This window comes from Neovison vison, chromosome 10 (assembly GCF_020171115.1).
Source record: "Neovison vison isolate M4711 chromosome 10, ASM_NN_V1, whole genome shotgun sequence".
NCBI classification, from domain to species: domain Eukaryota; kingdom Metazoa; phylum Chordata; class Mammalia; order Carnivora; family Mustelidae; genus Neogale; species Neogale vison.
Genome location: NC_058100.1, coordinates 70,905,170 through 70,919,906, shown reverse-complemented (window position 1 = coordinate 70,919,906; position 14,737 = coordinate 70,905,170). Strand labels below are relative to the sequence as shown.

The window sequence follows — 14,737 nt, the reverse complement described above, 5'->3', positions numbered from 1 at the left end:
CAGAGAATGCAAGGGGGCACCCAAAAGCGCAGTGAGCTGATATTTTTAAAAATTGAATTTAATGCCAAGAAAAAAAATCCATGACAACCAGAAATTCAAAATTTTAAATAAAGGTAGGAGCAGCATAAGTGATTTTTCCTTTTGCCTCCGGTTCCAACATGGCTCAGCAAAGCACCACTTGGAAAGATTCCTGCTAAATCACCCATGACAGAAAAGGGCAGCTCTGGGTCTGAGAACACCCCTTGGGAAAGGACCTGCCGCAACCTCTCAGGTCTTCCCCTAGGCCCCTGGCGACCCTGAGGTTTGCTTGAGTCTGACATCAGCCTGTTCTCTGCAGCTTGAATCCCAGACCCTCTCAGGGTGTTCTCAATGGCCTTTGCCCTTTGGGCACTCCAGGGCAGTTATATAAAGGCTCCCGCACTTGTCCCCATACGCTCTCCTCTCCCTGTGCAGCCAGATCTTCATGTTTCTTTCCTTTTCTGAATCCTTAGGAAAGCAAGCAAGTGGAGACCAAGACAGATGCCAAGAACGGAGAGGAAAGGGGCAGAGACGCCAGCAAAAAAACCCTGGGCCCCAGACGGGACTCAGACCTGGGGAAGGAGCCAAAGAAGGGTGGTTTAAAGAAAAGCTTCTCAAGAGACAAAGAGGAAGCTGATGGTAAAGGCGGAGAGAAGCCCAAGGAGGAGAAACTCATCAGGGGCATTGACAAGGGCCGGGTCAGGGCTGCTGTGGACAAGAAGGAGGCAGGGAAGGATGCGAAGGGAGAGGAGAAGGCAGCAGCCCCGAGGAAGGAGGACGAGAAGAAAGGCAGTGACAGGAGCGCAGGGTCGAGCAGAGACAAGGACAAGAAGAGAGAGGAGAAGGAGATAAGCAAGAGAGAGGACGACAGGAAGGGAAGAGGGGAGAGCAGGAACGCAGAGAGCAAGAAGGAGGACGAGCGGGTGAAAAGAGGAAGCGGGAGCGTAGACACAAAAAGGGAGGACGAGAAAGTGAAAAAAGATGAGTCCGTCAGTGAAAAGGAACCCAAAGAAGAGAACAAGACCCAAGCGCGGGAGAAACCAGCCCCGGCTGGCCCCACCAAGCCCTCCGAAGGGCCTGTCAAGGCAGAGGAGGAGGTGGCCCCCAGCATATTTGATGAGCCCCTGGAGAGGGTGAAGAACAATGACCCAGAGATGACCGAGGTGAACGTCAACAACTCAGACTGTATCACAAATGAGATCTTGGTCCGGTTCACCGAGGCTCTGGAGTTCAACACGGTGGTCAAGGTGTTTGCCCTGGCCAACACACGCGCGGACGACCACGTGGCCTTTGCCATCGCCATCATGCTCAAGGCCAACAAGACCATCACCAGCCTGAACCTGGACTCGAACCACATCACGGGCAAAGGCATCCTGGCCATCTTCCGGGCCCTCCTCCAGAACAACACGCTGACGGAACTCCGCTTCCACAACCAGCGGCACATCTGCGGCGGCAAGACCGAGATGGAGATCGCCAAGCTGCTCAAGGAGAACACCACGCTGCTCAAGCTGGGCTACCATTTCGAGCTGGCCGGGCCCCGGATGACGGTCACCAACCTGCTCAGCCGCAACATGGACAAACAGCGGCAAAAGCGGCTCCAGGAGCAGCGGCAGGCACAGGAGGCCAGCGGCGAGAAGAAGGATCTACTGGAGGTGCCTAAGTTCGGGGCCCTGGCCAAGGGCTCCCCCAAACCCTCCCCACAGCCATCTCCAAAGGCCTCGCCCAAGAACTCGCCCAAGAAAGGGGGCGCCCCAGCTGCTCCGCCACCGCCTCCACCTCCCTTGGCCCCGCCCCTTATCATGGAGAACCTGAAGAACTCATTGTCCCCAGCCACCCAGAGGAAGATGGGAGACAAAGTCCTGCCCGTCCAGGAGAAGAACTCCCGTGACCAGCTACTGGCCGCCATTCGCTCCAGCAACCTCAAGCAGCTCAAGAAGGTAAGTAGTTGCAGGCCTGGGCCTGAAGGGCTGGAGGGGGAGGGTGAGCCCGCCCGGGGAACGGGGACAGAGCAGGCCGTGGGGCTGCTGTGCCTGTGCGGCACGTCCGGCCATCGCAGCCATCCCCCTGCCTCTGGACAGGACACGGTGTCTCCCTTAGAGGGGGACTCTCTCCTTCCTGTAAGAAGCTTCCTTTAGCCTCTCACTCCGTGCCTCCAACTTTGCTACCCTGCAGCTTAACCAGGGTCTCCCAGAAAGGGAGAAACAGTCTCTACCTAGTAGTTCCACCTCGGGTCCTGCATTAAGTCTTCTCTCCTTCCTTCGCAAAACAAAAATGATCTCCCTTTTACGAATTCCCTCTCAGGACCAGCCAAGTCCTACTGATCAGTGTATCCCAAAGGTCTTTGGGAGATTCAGCCCTCAGGACAGTCTCCCCTGTGACTAATCAGTGCCACAGACACATGAGCCATCCCTAGAGACCCCCCTGCTCCTCCAGGTTTCACCACCCTGCACTTCAGGCGACAGAGGCCATGGTCATGTGCTGATCTGACTGGATGGCGGCAGCGAACCCTAGCCCCACAGCATCATCGGGGGCTAGGCACCAAGACAGAAAGGACAACCTCAGCTGTGATGCTAGTGGTCACTGGATGGCATCCAGTTTTTACAGACACTGCTCACTTACTCATTCTACAGACACCTGTAGGTGGGCTCTGGTTGCCAGAAGGAAAGGAGGCCAGATGAATTCTAGAGGCTCCTCTGCTGAGCTCCTTTCTCTAAACGGTCTCTGCTTTGCCCTTACAGGTGGAGGTGCCCAAACTGCTTCAGTAGGACCAGACTGCCAGGGGGCACTGTCTGCCGATGCCAAGACTGCCCCGGCCTCACCTCCCAGGGCCGCACAGACCCCGCCCCACACCCCACCCCCAGCTGCCCTGCTGTGGATGTCCCTACTCTGCCATGGGAGAGCATGAGGCCTGGCCACACTCCAGGAAGGATGCCTTCTCTCTTCTCACTTTCCTTTTCTCGTCTCTGAGGCTCTCCAAAAATTTCTTTTATACCTGGAGCTGAGGTTGCTGGACAAGAAGAGTCCTTTTAGTGTGTCACCGAGAAGATGGCATGGCTAGGGCTCAAGTAGCTGGCAAGTTATGAAAGGCCTGTGATCCAGGAAAGATGTCCCACCAGGACCACATAACCAGCCCAGTCCCACTGCCCTCCAGGGCCAGGATTCAGGCCTCTGAGGAGCCCTTGGGGCAAAGCTGCTGGGCCCGTGGCCCTCTGTGTGGGACAATGGCAGAAGATTGAGAAGGGCACAAGAGCCCAAGGGAAGAAGGAAGAGGGGCCGAGGATACCCTCAGACCCCTCCTGGGCTGAGCAGAGGACACGGCAGGGGCAGCTGGCCTGGTGGGAAGTGGGCTCCAGCTGGGAGGAGAGGGACAGACAGCAGCTGGTCCTGAAGGTTTGATGCCAAAGCAGACATTTCCCTCACACCCACCTGCTGTTGTATAAATAGCTGTGTATCTGTTTTTCCATAAGATTTTGATAATATATACAAGCCTTTAGTTGTGAATGACCGTGCCCCTGCCCCCTGTACTGTCCTGAGGGGTCCTGATGCTCACCCTAGGCCCCATGGAGGACTCTAGAGGCTCAGGGTCCTGACATGCCAGCCCAGGTTGACCATGTAACAGGTTCATATCTGCGGAAAGTCCAGTGCGAGGGAAAGACTCAAGCATGGGTAGAGGGCTCCCCACTGACTGGGTTGACCAGGCCAAGGAAACTAGGCCTTAGCCGGGGTCTGCTCCTGACCATTGCTGCTGCCTGGAATCATTAGCCAGAGCCACTTTCAGGGGTGACGGGGCAGAGTGGAGCACGGGGCCCTGGGATGGCTATATTAGGCATGTTCAGGGAATACTCATTCCATGACTCTTCCTCACTGTGGGCTTGGGGCCAGCTCCTCACAGCAGTCACAAGCCCAGGAAGGCAGCCATCTCTGAGCAGGCAGAGAAGTGAATGACCATTTGGGGAGCAGCCGGCACACCAGTGTGCCCAGTGACCCATCTCACACCTCACTCCAGCTGCAGGCTGCTCTCCTGACCTAACTGCGCCCCTGTGCCCTCCATCAGGTATATCAAAAGCATCTTCCTGATTTGATTGGCTGATAGGCGCTGGCACCCCTTGACACTGTGGAAGAGCCTCTTTGGGTCTGGGTCACTGGCAGTTTTCTCTGTCTCGGTAGCAGGGAGCACAGCAGTTTCATCATCTTTGGGGTGAAGGAGGGGGCATCCCTGCTAGGAAGAAGTTTTGCTGTGCTAGGTCTGACCAATCACAGAGGCAGGCTAGTTGTGGGAGCAAAAAGCTTGGATCCCAGGGGACACTCTGCACCCCCCCCTTCCCCTCTACCCACTTGCCTGTCCACCCCAACAACAGAAACAAGGGCTGGGCCCAGGAGATGGTGGGTAGACATCTGCTGCCTCTCGGACCTCAGAGGGTGTTAGCCGGAGCTGAGGGCAGCCGGCGCTTCCATGTACCCTGTGTCTGCGGTTGCCAGGCCTCAGCAAGATGCTGCAGGTTGCTTCAGGTGCTCTTGTAATTCTGGAGGTTTCCATTTTGCAGGTCAAGTTCAGCCCAGAAAGGTTACCTACAGGTCCGTGATCACACAGCTAATAAAAAGAGAGCTCAGATCTCCTGCTCTTAGAGCTCCTTCTGATGAGAGATCCCCCTCCTTCCCTTCCTGACATGAGACCGGTCCAAACCCAAATAACGGATCTCCAAATCTTAAAGTTCCAATAACCAGACACAGACACACACACACGCCCTCTCTCTCTCTCTCTATTGTCCTCTTGAGGGTTTGCGGGGTGTAATGCCCGGACTGATGAGGTCATCCTTCCTCCGGTGCCTGCGAACCTGATGCGGGACCGTAGCGCCATCTGCAGGCAGGCCGCGTCCGGCTTCTCCGGCCGCACGAGGGGCGCCCCGGAGCTACGCGGGGTGGGGGCCAGGGAAGGTGGGCAGATGAGACGCAGCGCTGGGTCTGGGGGGCGCCTTCCCGCCGCCTGGGATGGACGGGGGGAGCGCCAGGTACCGAGCGGCCGCGTGTTCCGGGTCGGCCGAGCGCGGGAAGCGGGCCACACTCGCGGGGCCAGTTTCTGCGGAGTAGCGCACCCACCCTGTCCCACCTGCCCCGTCCGCCTCCGCAGACGGCCATCTCCTGGGTTTTCCTTCCTGAAAGCCAGGCTGCAAGAGCCGGAAAGGATCTGTCTTCGTCCGGATCCCGCCTTTTCCAGGGACGACAATGAGAGTCAAAGGCAGCAAATGACTTGAACAAGCTGATGCACATGCACGCAAACCACGTCTCTCGTCGCCGGCTGCATCCTACCGACCTGGGCCAAGGAATCTCCCCCCACTTCCACCCCGGCTGGCCCCTTTTCCGTTTCCAGGGGCCACATCCTGGGTCTCCGTTCCCCCAACGGAGGGCGTCTTCGTATCTGGCTGCCCCGCCCCCCGCGGGGCCCACCGCCGACCCCCACTGTTGCACAGGCTTCTCACCTCCGGGGCCCTGCCGCTGCAGGCCTTGGGGGACGCCGGGCTAGGTAGGACTGAGGCCCTGTCGCTGGCCCTGGGGGGGTGGCGGCCGCCTACTCGCCCCACTTCCTGTCGCGGGAACTCAACAAACCAGTGAGCCAGGGGCTGTGGGCTGTGGCTATCACAGGTGCTGTTAAGTTGGGACCATGGCCACTCACGCGGCCCTAAGAAGCATAAGAAAGATCTGGACACGAGTCACCCACCGAGGGTGGCTTCTGGACCACCAAGATCACCAAGCCTATTGTGTCACGTGCCCCTCCCCCCCCCCCCCGCCCCTCTGCAGGCCACTCTCAAGGCTGGGGCCCAGCTACCCCTTATGCCACTTCTTGTGCAGGTGGCCACTGTTGTCCTGGGAGTCCAGGCCTGGTGAACCACTCCCTCCCACCCCCCTGCCCTGTGCTCCACCTGCTCTGCCTGGCCCGTGCCTCTAACTCCTCTTCCTTTATCCCACCTACCCTCCCTCACTCCTTGCCTCAAGTGTCAGCTGCCCCAATTCTATTCCTCTCCCCCCACGGTGCTCCCCTTTCCTTTTTGGGGGGCCCCCATTGTATTCCCATTCACCTCTGCCCCAGCTCTTTCCCTGCATCTGAACCCCTGCCTTCCCCTTTTGAGCTCAGCCTCCCCCTCCCCTGCCTGAGGCACCCAAGAAAGAGGAGCACTTGCTTTTGCTCCTCTCCATCTGTGCCTCCCAGACCTCCCCTTAGGGGTGCTGAGTGTGCCCTCACAACTCAGCAGGACCCCACTTACACCACTGGAGTGTAAATCCTTGAGCGTCACCGCTCCTCCTGCCCTGTATCTTCCTCTCATCTGTAGGGTGCCTGCCTGGTTTTCAGGGGTGCTAGCTGCTGAACAAGAAGAGGGGGAGGGCCAGCTACAGCTCTGAGCTCCTACTGGCCCTCTTCCCCTGGTGGTAAGCAGATTTTGGGAAAGATTCAGGGGGACTGCCCTATTGACAGAGCTAGAGGATGTGAGAGGTACCTTCTCTCTGCTTGGGGCATGTGAAAGCCCCACTCTGTCGTAGTTATCCCCTTTTCCTTAGAATTCTCAGTGCAGAGTGAATTGCCTGGAAATGCTGGGCAGGGGAGACGCCACCTCCTGGGAGGCAGCTATGACTGGGATAAACCTGCCTTCCACTCCAGTCAACAAAGCAATTTTTAATTGGTCCCAGATTGTGGATTTAACGATAATTAATTCAGTTGGGCATGGCCATGCATTCATTTACACCTCTTTTCTTAGGGAAACTCAGAAACCTTATCCTGCCAATGTCCCCCACCTCTCAGCTTCAGGAGGGAGAGGGAGAGCGAGAGAGAGTCAGAGAGCGAGAAACTAACTGGGTTCCAAACCTTGAGATGAGCCGGTGACCCCCTCCTGAAGTGTGAATGAAGGCAGAATTTGCAAGAAGCCAGGACTCTGTGTGACCCCAGCTCCCACCACTTGCTCCCACCCTCAGAGAGAAGGTGGATTTGCAGCTCTGGCCCCAGCTCTGCCTGCCCCTCAGCATTAACTTTCCCTCTCTGTCTGGTCAGGTCCAGGGGCAGACTCCTGGGCCCCTGAAAATTTAATGAGGATGGGAGGAAGCTGTGAATCCCTGGACAGAGGCTCAGCCCATAGCTGTTACAGGCTTTGCCTACAGCTGTCTCTGATGCTGGCCGAGGAGCCCCTCACTTCCAGCCTGTGTGATGAGAGCCTCCCTGACACTCTGTGGGTGCCAGAGGGCACGGTTAGCACAGTGGCCATATGCAGAACCCAGCTGGAGGACAAGGCTGTGGGGCTGGAGGACCCTGGGTGAGGGAAGGAGGGGCTGCGCATATGGGTGTTGGGGAAAGGAGACCGTTGGTTGGAGGTGGTGTTGCCAAGCCACGCTGGCACTTTTCCCACTTGAATTAAAAACTGTAAAACTTCTTTCCCTAGATCTGTCACCAGACAAGTCCTGAGAGCACAAGAACCCAGGTCCTCAGGGAAGAAGGCGAGGGAAGAGCTTGGTGCCCAAGCATCTCCAAGGGTGGGGCGTCTGCCTGGCTCAGTGGGGGCCTAATGTCTTTTCTTTATTTTTTTTTAAGATTTTATTTATTTATTTGACAGATAGAGATCACAAGTAGGCAGAGAGGCAGGCAGAGAGAGAGAAGGAAGCAGGCTCCCTGCCGAGCAGAGAGCCTGATGCGGGGCTCGATCCCGCGACCCCGGATCATGACCCGAGCCGAAGGCAGAGGCTCCAACCCACTGAGCTACCCAGGCGCCTAATGTCTTAGTCCCGATGATCTAAGGCAGCCAACAGGAACACCTCGCACCAACCTCTTGGGCGGCCCAATCCCTCCGCTTGGCTCCTAGAACCCCTCTGATCAGGAAGGACAGGCAGGGGTCACAATTTCATGTATGTATTTCACCCTCATGACAGCCCTGAGGCATCATTTCCATGGGATAGCTGAGAAAACTGGGCTCAGAGACACACCCAAGGTCAGCCAGTGTCGGGACCCACACATGAAGCTAAGTGTCCCGGGAAAGGGGAAGGTGCCTTTGTACAAATGTGCAGTGCCTTCCATGTCACAGGGGCCTGACCCCTAGTGGGCAACCTCTGTGATGCAAATAAGCCCCCTCTTCCCAGCTGTGGCAAAATCCACCTCACTGGCTTTGGGAACCAGCTCAAGGAGCCCTCAGCCTGGGGGCAGCTCTGCTGGCGGAAGCAGGTGAGGGGGGATGCTGGGCTCCAGCCCTGGCGCCTGCCTTCCCAGCCTGGAGGATGTGGCACTGGCAGCACTCAGGGCCCAGCTGCAGGCAGAGCTCCTGGAAGGTGTGGACGGGCCCAATGAGGCAACTGACATGAGTTACAGCTTTACAGCTTTAATCCAGCAGTTGGAGCCCTGTGACCAGTGGGGCAGCCGGGAGCAGGGCTTCCACCCACTGCTGATGGAGCCCTCTCCCTGCTCTGCCCCGCCCCACAGTGTGCAAACAGGGAGGGCCCCAGCGTTCCTGGCTGGGATCTTGGAAGTTGACGGACTCTGAGAAAGCAGGGGTCTTGACCCAGGCTTTCATGTCCTTCTCTTGTCCCAGGTAAAAACAGTCCAGTGATCCCAAGCCCTCCCCACCCACCCCTCATTCACAGCCAAGTTCCAGCTCAGCTCCTGGTCTACTTCCCTGGGGCTCCATCACCAGCAAGACCCAGGGCTTGGCTTGGTCTGGGGCCTGAGGAATAGAGGACCCTCGCCCACCCCCAGGGCCAGATGCAGATACAGGAGAAGGGCATCACTGAAGGGGCAGCAGAGACACAGCTGGTTCCTCAGGGTCCTGGGTAGGACGGCTGTGGTGGCATATAGGGGGGAGGAGCTGAAAGCCAAGGAGACAGGATGAGGGTGGGGGGTGGGCATGGGAGGACAGGAAGTGACCCCCAGTTCCAGAGGCATGAAGGATTCATGGGGAAGAGGTAGCCTAGATGTTTCCAGCTGAGGCAGAAAGTCTGGGAGAGGGACTCAGGGTGAGAAAAGAGCAGGGGAGGTCCCAGCACAGAGGTAGGGGGCAGGTGGGAGCAAGAGACTCCAGATGGCTCACTTACCTGCAGGGTTGTAGATAGGGGGCCCAGCCGGGTAGAGTGGATACTGGGGAGCAGGACCACTAGGAGGGTACATGTAGCCAGGCTGTGGGGGTGCGGGGCCAGCTTTGGGGTCCTGGGGGTATGGGTATACTGGCTGCACTGGGATGCCTGTCATTGGAATCTCCTGGCCTAGGTGGAGGACAAGGATCAGCATCAAAACTCCACATGCATGGCGAAACCTCCTCCTCCTGCCCCGGAAACCAAGGTAAGCACCCCTGGGCGCCTGCTGTCTGTTCTGGCGGGCTCCAGGCTGGCCACCTGCTGCCTCTGCCTCCCAGACATTGCCTGGCAGAGTTGAGCAGGGAGCTGTGCACGTGGTCCCCGCGAGTCAGTCTGTGTTTAGCAGGTTTGCTCCCCTCAGCAGGTTTCAGAGGCCTCACGGGCCAGAGAACAGAGCCCGGGGAATGTCCCACTTAGGCAAGGATAGGGCAGCTCCAGAGTCTGGTATCTTGTTATCTAGCACAGCTGCCACTCAGGGGGTCCGCCTTCAGCCTTTTCCTCCCATTCTGATCCCCCGTGCAGCTCCACCATTCCCACACCCATCAGGGTTGGACGAATGTGTGGTCACATGCCAGCACTCAGGCATACATTCATTCCACTGTACACTAGGGTTCGTGCAATTAATGCTCACGGCTACAGACCCCATCCCGTGTCCTTTCCAAGAGTCACGTGCATGCCTGTGCCCATGCACACACACCACCGTTGACAGACAGCCTGCCACGCACATCTGAGTATTCCCATGCACGCATGTCCGTGGCCGCAAAGTCTGCTGGTTCATAGAGAGCCCTAGTTCTGGGGTTACCGTCTGGCAGGTGTATGTACACAGAAGCACTCGCTGCTACACAGTTCACACATGCTTGAACTCTCTGGTGCCCACCACGGGGGTCGGCCCAGCCTACCGGATTCATCTTGCCCGGTACCGTACATACCTTCAAATGGGCTCTGCAGATGCTGGCGCCGGCGGTACAGGTAGCAGCAGGAACAGAGGAAGCAGCAGATGGTGGTGGCCACCACAGCCACAAAGAGGATCACAGCCGAGGCGATGCCTGCTATGGTCTTGGGACTTAGACAAAGAACAGTCCCCTCACCTTCCAACACTCATAGGAGGGACTCCTCATTATGGTGACCATAACACTGTGCTCCAACTCCTGGCCAGCAGGGGGCCACAGCAAGCTGAGATTTGGGGTTCCTTGAGGGGCTCTGCCCAGTCTCTGTGGAGGAGATCTTAGGGGACCTCCATGTCCCAGAAGACCGTGCTGCCTGGCTGCCTAGTGTGAGGCATGCCGGGATTTGTAGTGTGCTCCCCACTTCGTTGCTCCTACATCTACAACTTAATTGGTTAGACTTTGAACATGTTAGCACTAAAAGGCACCTTAGAAATAATCTAGAGCCCCTTTCTATCAACCCCCCAACACGCAGTCTCCTTACACCTTTTCTATATTAGCAGTTCCCTGCAAAAAGTTTGAAACCACTAGTTTGGCAACCCCTGCATTTCGTGAAGAGGAAATAATGACCCAGGAGAGGACGAGCCTTCCCCAGAATGACACGGTGAAGGAGAAGTGGCCCTGGGAATCAAACCCACGTCTCCTGCCTGCTTGCCAGGGCTTCTCCCACAAAGCTGCCCCACTACCCACCCTCCACCAAGCACAAGTCGGTTAATACGCCTTTCCTAGAGCTTCCAGGCCCCAGCACCAACACCCACTCTGTCACCAGGCTGCGTCCTAGGTCTGGGCTCAGGCTGTGGAGGTGGACATGGAGAGGGGCAGGAGGGAGACAGGGAGGAGGGGAGGCCCGGGCAGGCCTCCTGAGAGGAGGCTGGAGGGGGCGGGGGTGGAGGCGGGGGCCCACCTGAAGGCCAGGCAGTGCTTCTGCTGCCTCTCGGTGATAAGCAAGGTCAGGTCTCTGCAGCAGTACCGCTGGTAGCAGGTCCCGCAGCAGAAGGTGAAGAACTCGCAGTTAAAGCCTGGATGCCAGGAGCCATTCCGGTCCAGGTACCACAGGCAGTCCTCGCCGGCCAGCACTGCGGGCAGGTTGGGGTGGGGGGCCCATGGCCATCGGGCCAGCTTTCCGTCCGCCCTTAGCCCCGCTCCCCCAGGCTCCCGGCCCGCCGTCTCCCGGGTCGCGGGAGCTGCCCCTCGTTGCCACCCCGAGGGGCTCCGCCCCTGAACCCCGGCGGCCTCCCTCCGCGGCTGACTCCGCGCCCCGGGTCAGCTTCCCATGGCCCAGCCTCCCCGCCGGGTCTCCTCCCGCTCCCCGCGAGCCAGCAGCACCCAGCGGAGCCCCGCGCCCACCCCACCGCCTCGCCGCCCAACCCCTTACCCAGGGGAGCCCCCAGCACCAGAAGGGCGGCCGCGGCCAGCGGCGCGGCCCCGCAGAGCCCCGGGGGCCGCATGGCGGGGCTTGGGCGCGGCCGAGCTCGGCCACCGGGAGCGTGGAGCGCAGGACGAAGCCGGCCGGCGGGAGCTGCTGCGGGGCCCAGCCCGCCGCCAGGCTCGGTTTCCTCTCCCGCCTCCTGCGAGGGCGGGACTAAGGCCCGGGCCGCGGTAACCCTGCCCCCCACGTTCCGCGCCCGGCCCAGGGGGCCACCCACCGGCGACGCCCACCCAGCCCGGGGCTCGGGAGCTGGGCGCCCCTCTCCCAGCCCGGTGCTACCCAGCACCCCGCCCCCGGCTCCACCGTGGCTCCTCCTGCCCGAGCCACGGAGGCCACAGCGGGGCCGCTGGTCTCTGCAGCCAGGGAGGTCTAGACGTGCCCTGGGCCCGCCCCCGCGGCCTGGGCCCAATCAGTATCCCGGACCCCAGAAGCTCCGATCCTGGTGCTGTCTCCGAGTGCCCAGGCACATGGGCCAACCCTAGAAGGGCAGGGCTGGACCTTTCCCTGTGCAGGACCTCCTCTGCCCCAGTGTCCAGTCCAGGACGTCCTGCGGGGGGCGGGAGAAGAGGGAAAAGAGCCTGAGAGCACCCCGCCCCCACTCCCAGAACACAGGCACCCATTGAGAGGCAGCTCAGAGCGGCTTTGTCCCTGGCGGTGCCCACAGGCCTGGACTCTGCCAGCTGCACTGGTTCCCTGAGATGGCCCCTTCCCCCTCTGAGTGGACAGCGCTGTCATGCACCAGCCTATGGCCTCATCAGTCGGGATGACAGGCTGGGGCCACCTGGAGCCCATCCAGCTAGACACCCTTCAAAAACTCCTTTCTTCATAAAGCAGTCCTGCAGAAATACTGCATAGGCTAGGGGAGCATAGGGAGGGCAAGAGTTAATTACAGTGGAGACAGTGGTTTTGGTGGAAGGGGGGAGCCAGTTAATCCCCTTACAAATTTATACTGTCAGTATATGTCACTATGTGACATGTGACATATGTCACTATGCCCGCTGCTACCTGGGCTACCCTGACCACGACCTGCCTGTCACTCCAGGGACCAGACCGAAAGCCTACCTCAAGCCGTGGCCTTGGTGCAGTCCCTTACAAAGCACTTTGACAGGTAACTCATGAGAGGGTTTCCACAACTCAGTGAGCTCAGCGAAGCTGACAGGTGACAGGTGTTCTCATCGATCCTATTGTACAGATGGAGAAAGTAGGACTCAAGGGAGTTGTAGGACTTGCCAGAGATAATACAGCCCACGAGAGGCAGAGGCAACAACAGCAGGGCCCAAGTCTTCTAAATCCAGGTGGGTTCCCCTTCCTGACAGCAGAGGGTGTGCCGTGAGTCTCTCCGGTGTTTGGAGGTGAGGGAACCCGGGCAGGGCAGGGGAGGTGCCGCAGAGCCTAAATAAGTTAGGAAGGGCGGCCAGAAGAGGAGCTGCCCTGTCTGGGGCCCATGTGTGTGCTAGCACACCCAACCTGAGAGCTGGAGTAAGAGAGAAGCTAAGAGCTGGAGTAAGGAGAGGACTGGTTCCTGCCCCAGGTAGTAGTCTGATGGGGGAAGGGGTGGGGGGAGACGAGTGCTTATAAGTACCCGCGCAGGACCCAGTCAGAAACACAGCAGCAGAGGGGTGAAGAGAGACGTCTCGCCCTTGACCACCCCCTAGACAGTGTGCCCTTTGCCATCCAAGAGCGCAAGCTCCACAAGTGTGCGACCCTGTAGCCGTTGTGCTCACTGCTGTCACTTAGCCCTTGCCATTGGTAATGATTGTAGGTAGACCGACGTGCAGAGCGAGGGCTGTCTCCCTTCCTGTCCAAGGCTGATCCTCCCACGTGTACTCTAGACCCCCTCTGATCTCTCCGCCTTATCTCTTTTCTTCGGGGTCCTTAGTTTCTCCTTTCTTATCAGCTTCTTTCCCCAGAGCAAAACGGAAATCTCAAGTCTCTCCTGGTAAAACAGAACAAAACAAGACCAAACAAAACCGAGCCACATGCTTCCTGAAACTCATCCTTTTCTAGCTACTTTCTTGATTTTCTCCTTTTCCCCTTTTCTCTCCAACGGGTCCTCCTCAAACCTCGCCCTGGTTGAGGCTTCCAGCTGGCCACGACACCCAGTTCTCACAACACCATCGGTGATTTTCTAACTGTAAAATTCTAGGGAAACTTTTCAGTCCGCGGGATGGGAGTGTTGAGACTGAGACAGAGGGTGGAGAAGGGCTGGGGGCAGGCCCGGGGGGGAGAATGGGCAGGGCTGGGAGAGCCTGGAGATGGGTTGAGGCTAACTCTGTCCTGATGATGGACCCGAGTCCTGACGGAGGCCATGGAACTGGGCAGGAGTGGGAAGAGGCTGGGTGGAAGCGCTGGAGAGGGACTGGGGGCACTGAGAAGGGGGTTGTCCAAATCTTTTAGGCCTGAAGGGGCTTCACTGCACCTCGTCCACTCAGGGCACCTGGGAGACTCTTCCCCTCACCACGCCAGTCTCCTAGGCCCCAGTGAGGGGCAGAGGCACTTTCCTGGAAAAGGAGAGGAAAACAGTAATGAATCTCTCATCAGATGAGACAAAATATGAACTTTGCCAGCAGCAGGCTCTCCCCAGGGGGCCTGGAATATGATCATAGTACTGCTAGCAGCTAATACTGCAGATGAATTTGCCCCTTGTACAGGGGCCGGAAGTGAATTTTCCCAGCTTGCCTGCCTGGGATTTGAAGGTGAGCTTCTGTGACTTCTAAGTCCAGGCCCTTGCAGTCCACCGCCTGCCTCTCCTGGAACATGTCTAAAGCGCTCTGCGCTATGCTTGGCATACAGAGCACGTACCTGGGGAAACTTTGATACCCAGCCCTTATCCCCAGCAGCAGTCTATGTGGGAAGAGAGTGGGATATTTAGAGTGGGGAAGGGCAGCGGAAGCCGGGCAGAGAGGAGGGCCTAGGACCATGCCTCTGACCCAGTTTGGGTTTGCCTGGGGCTGTGGTACCCGAGTGAGTGAGCGAGCTGCTGAGTCATCTCACCGCTGGGCTGAATGACCAGCCCAGGGCTCCTCCCCACCCCCTTCTTGCTCCTCTTCAAATCAGAGCCAACTGAGTAGGCCTGGGCTCTCCCAGGGCCTTCCTGCCTTCCCAGGACCACAGCCCTGGAGCCTCCATTTCAGAGGCTTCTGCTCCCCCAAGCCGTCTGGCTCAGGGGGATTCTGGGCCATTGTGAGATAAGCTCCCTTCCTCTCCCTTCCTCTCCCCTACTTGCCTCCAGGTTAGTCCCATGCTT

General features: G+C 58.5%; 2 protein-coding genes across 3 annotated transcripts in view; one reads left to right on the top strand and one right to left on the bottom strand.

The window, feature by feature from the left end:
• LMOD1 (leiomodin 1) overlaps positions 1–3,519 on the top strand; it is a 40,941-nt gene extending 37,422 nt beyond the window's left edge. For both annotated transcript variants that reach the window (XM_044267595.1, XM_044267596.1), the window contains exons 2-3: positions 492–1,955; positions 2,757–3,519. In XM_044267595.1, coding sequence (XP_044123530.1) covers positions 492–1,955; positions 2,757–2,783 — 1,491 coding nt within the window. In that variant the 3' untranslated portion in view covers positions 2,784–3,519. The remainder of the gene's footprint in view (positions 1–491; positions 1,956–2,756) is intronic.
• A 4,834-nt stretch (positions 3,520–8,353) lies between these two features.
• Positions 8,354–11,612, bottom strand: SHISA4 (shisa family member 4). The gene is made up of 5 exons (XM_044267594.1): positions 11,437–11,612; positions 10,966–11,137; positions 10,047–10,180; positions 9,079–9,246; positions 8,354–8,852 (listed from the first exon to the last, which is right to left on the bottom strand). Exons 1-5 carry the CDS (start codon positions 11,507–11,509, stop codon positions 8,806–8,808), a joined length of 594 nt encoding a protein of 197 aa, XP_044123529.1. The 5' UTR covers positions 11,510–11,612; the 3' UTR covers positions 8,354–8,805.
• Between the last annotated feature and the right edge of the window lie 3,125 nt (positions 11,613–14,737).

Bases quoted from the DNA above. Each gene is read 5' to 3' on its own strand.
- SHISA4 (XM_044267594.1), bottom strand. From the start codon at position 11,509: ATGCGGCCCCCGGGGCTCTGCGGGGCCGCGCCGCTGGCCGCGGCCGCC. The intron at 10,181-10,965 runs GTGGGCCCCCGC...TCTTTGTCTAAG, and splicing joins AAGCACTGCCTGGCCTTCAG to TCCCAAGACCATAGCAGGCA. The intron at 9,247-10,046 runs GTATGTACGGTA...TCCTCCACCTAG, and splicing joins TCTGCAGAGCCCATTTGAAG to GCCAGGAGATTCCAATGACA.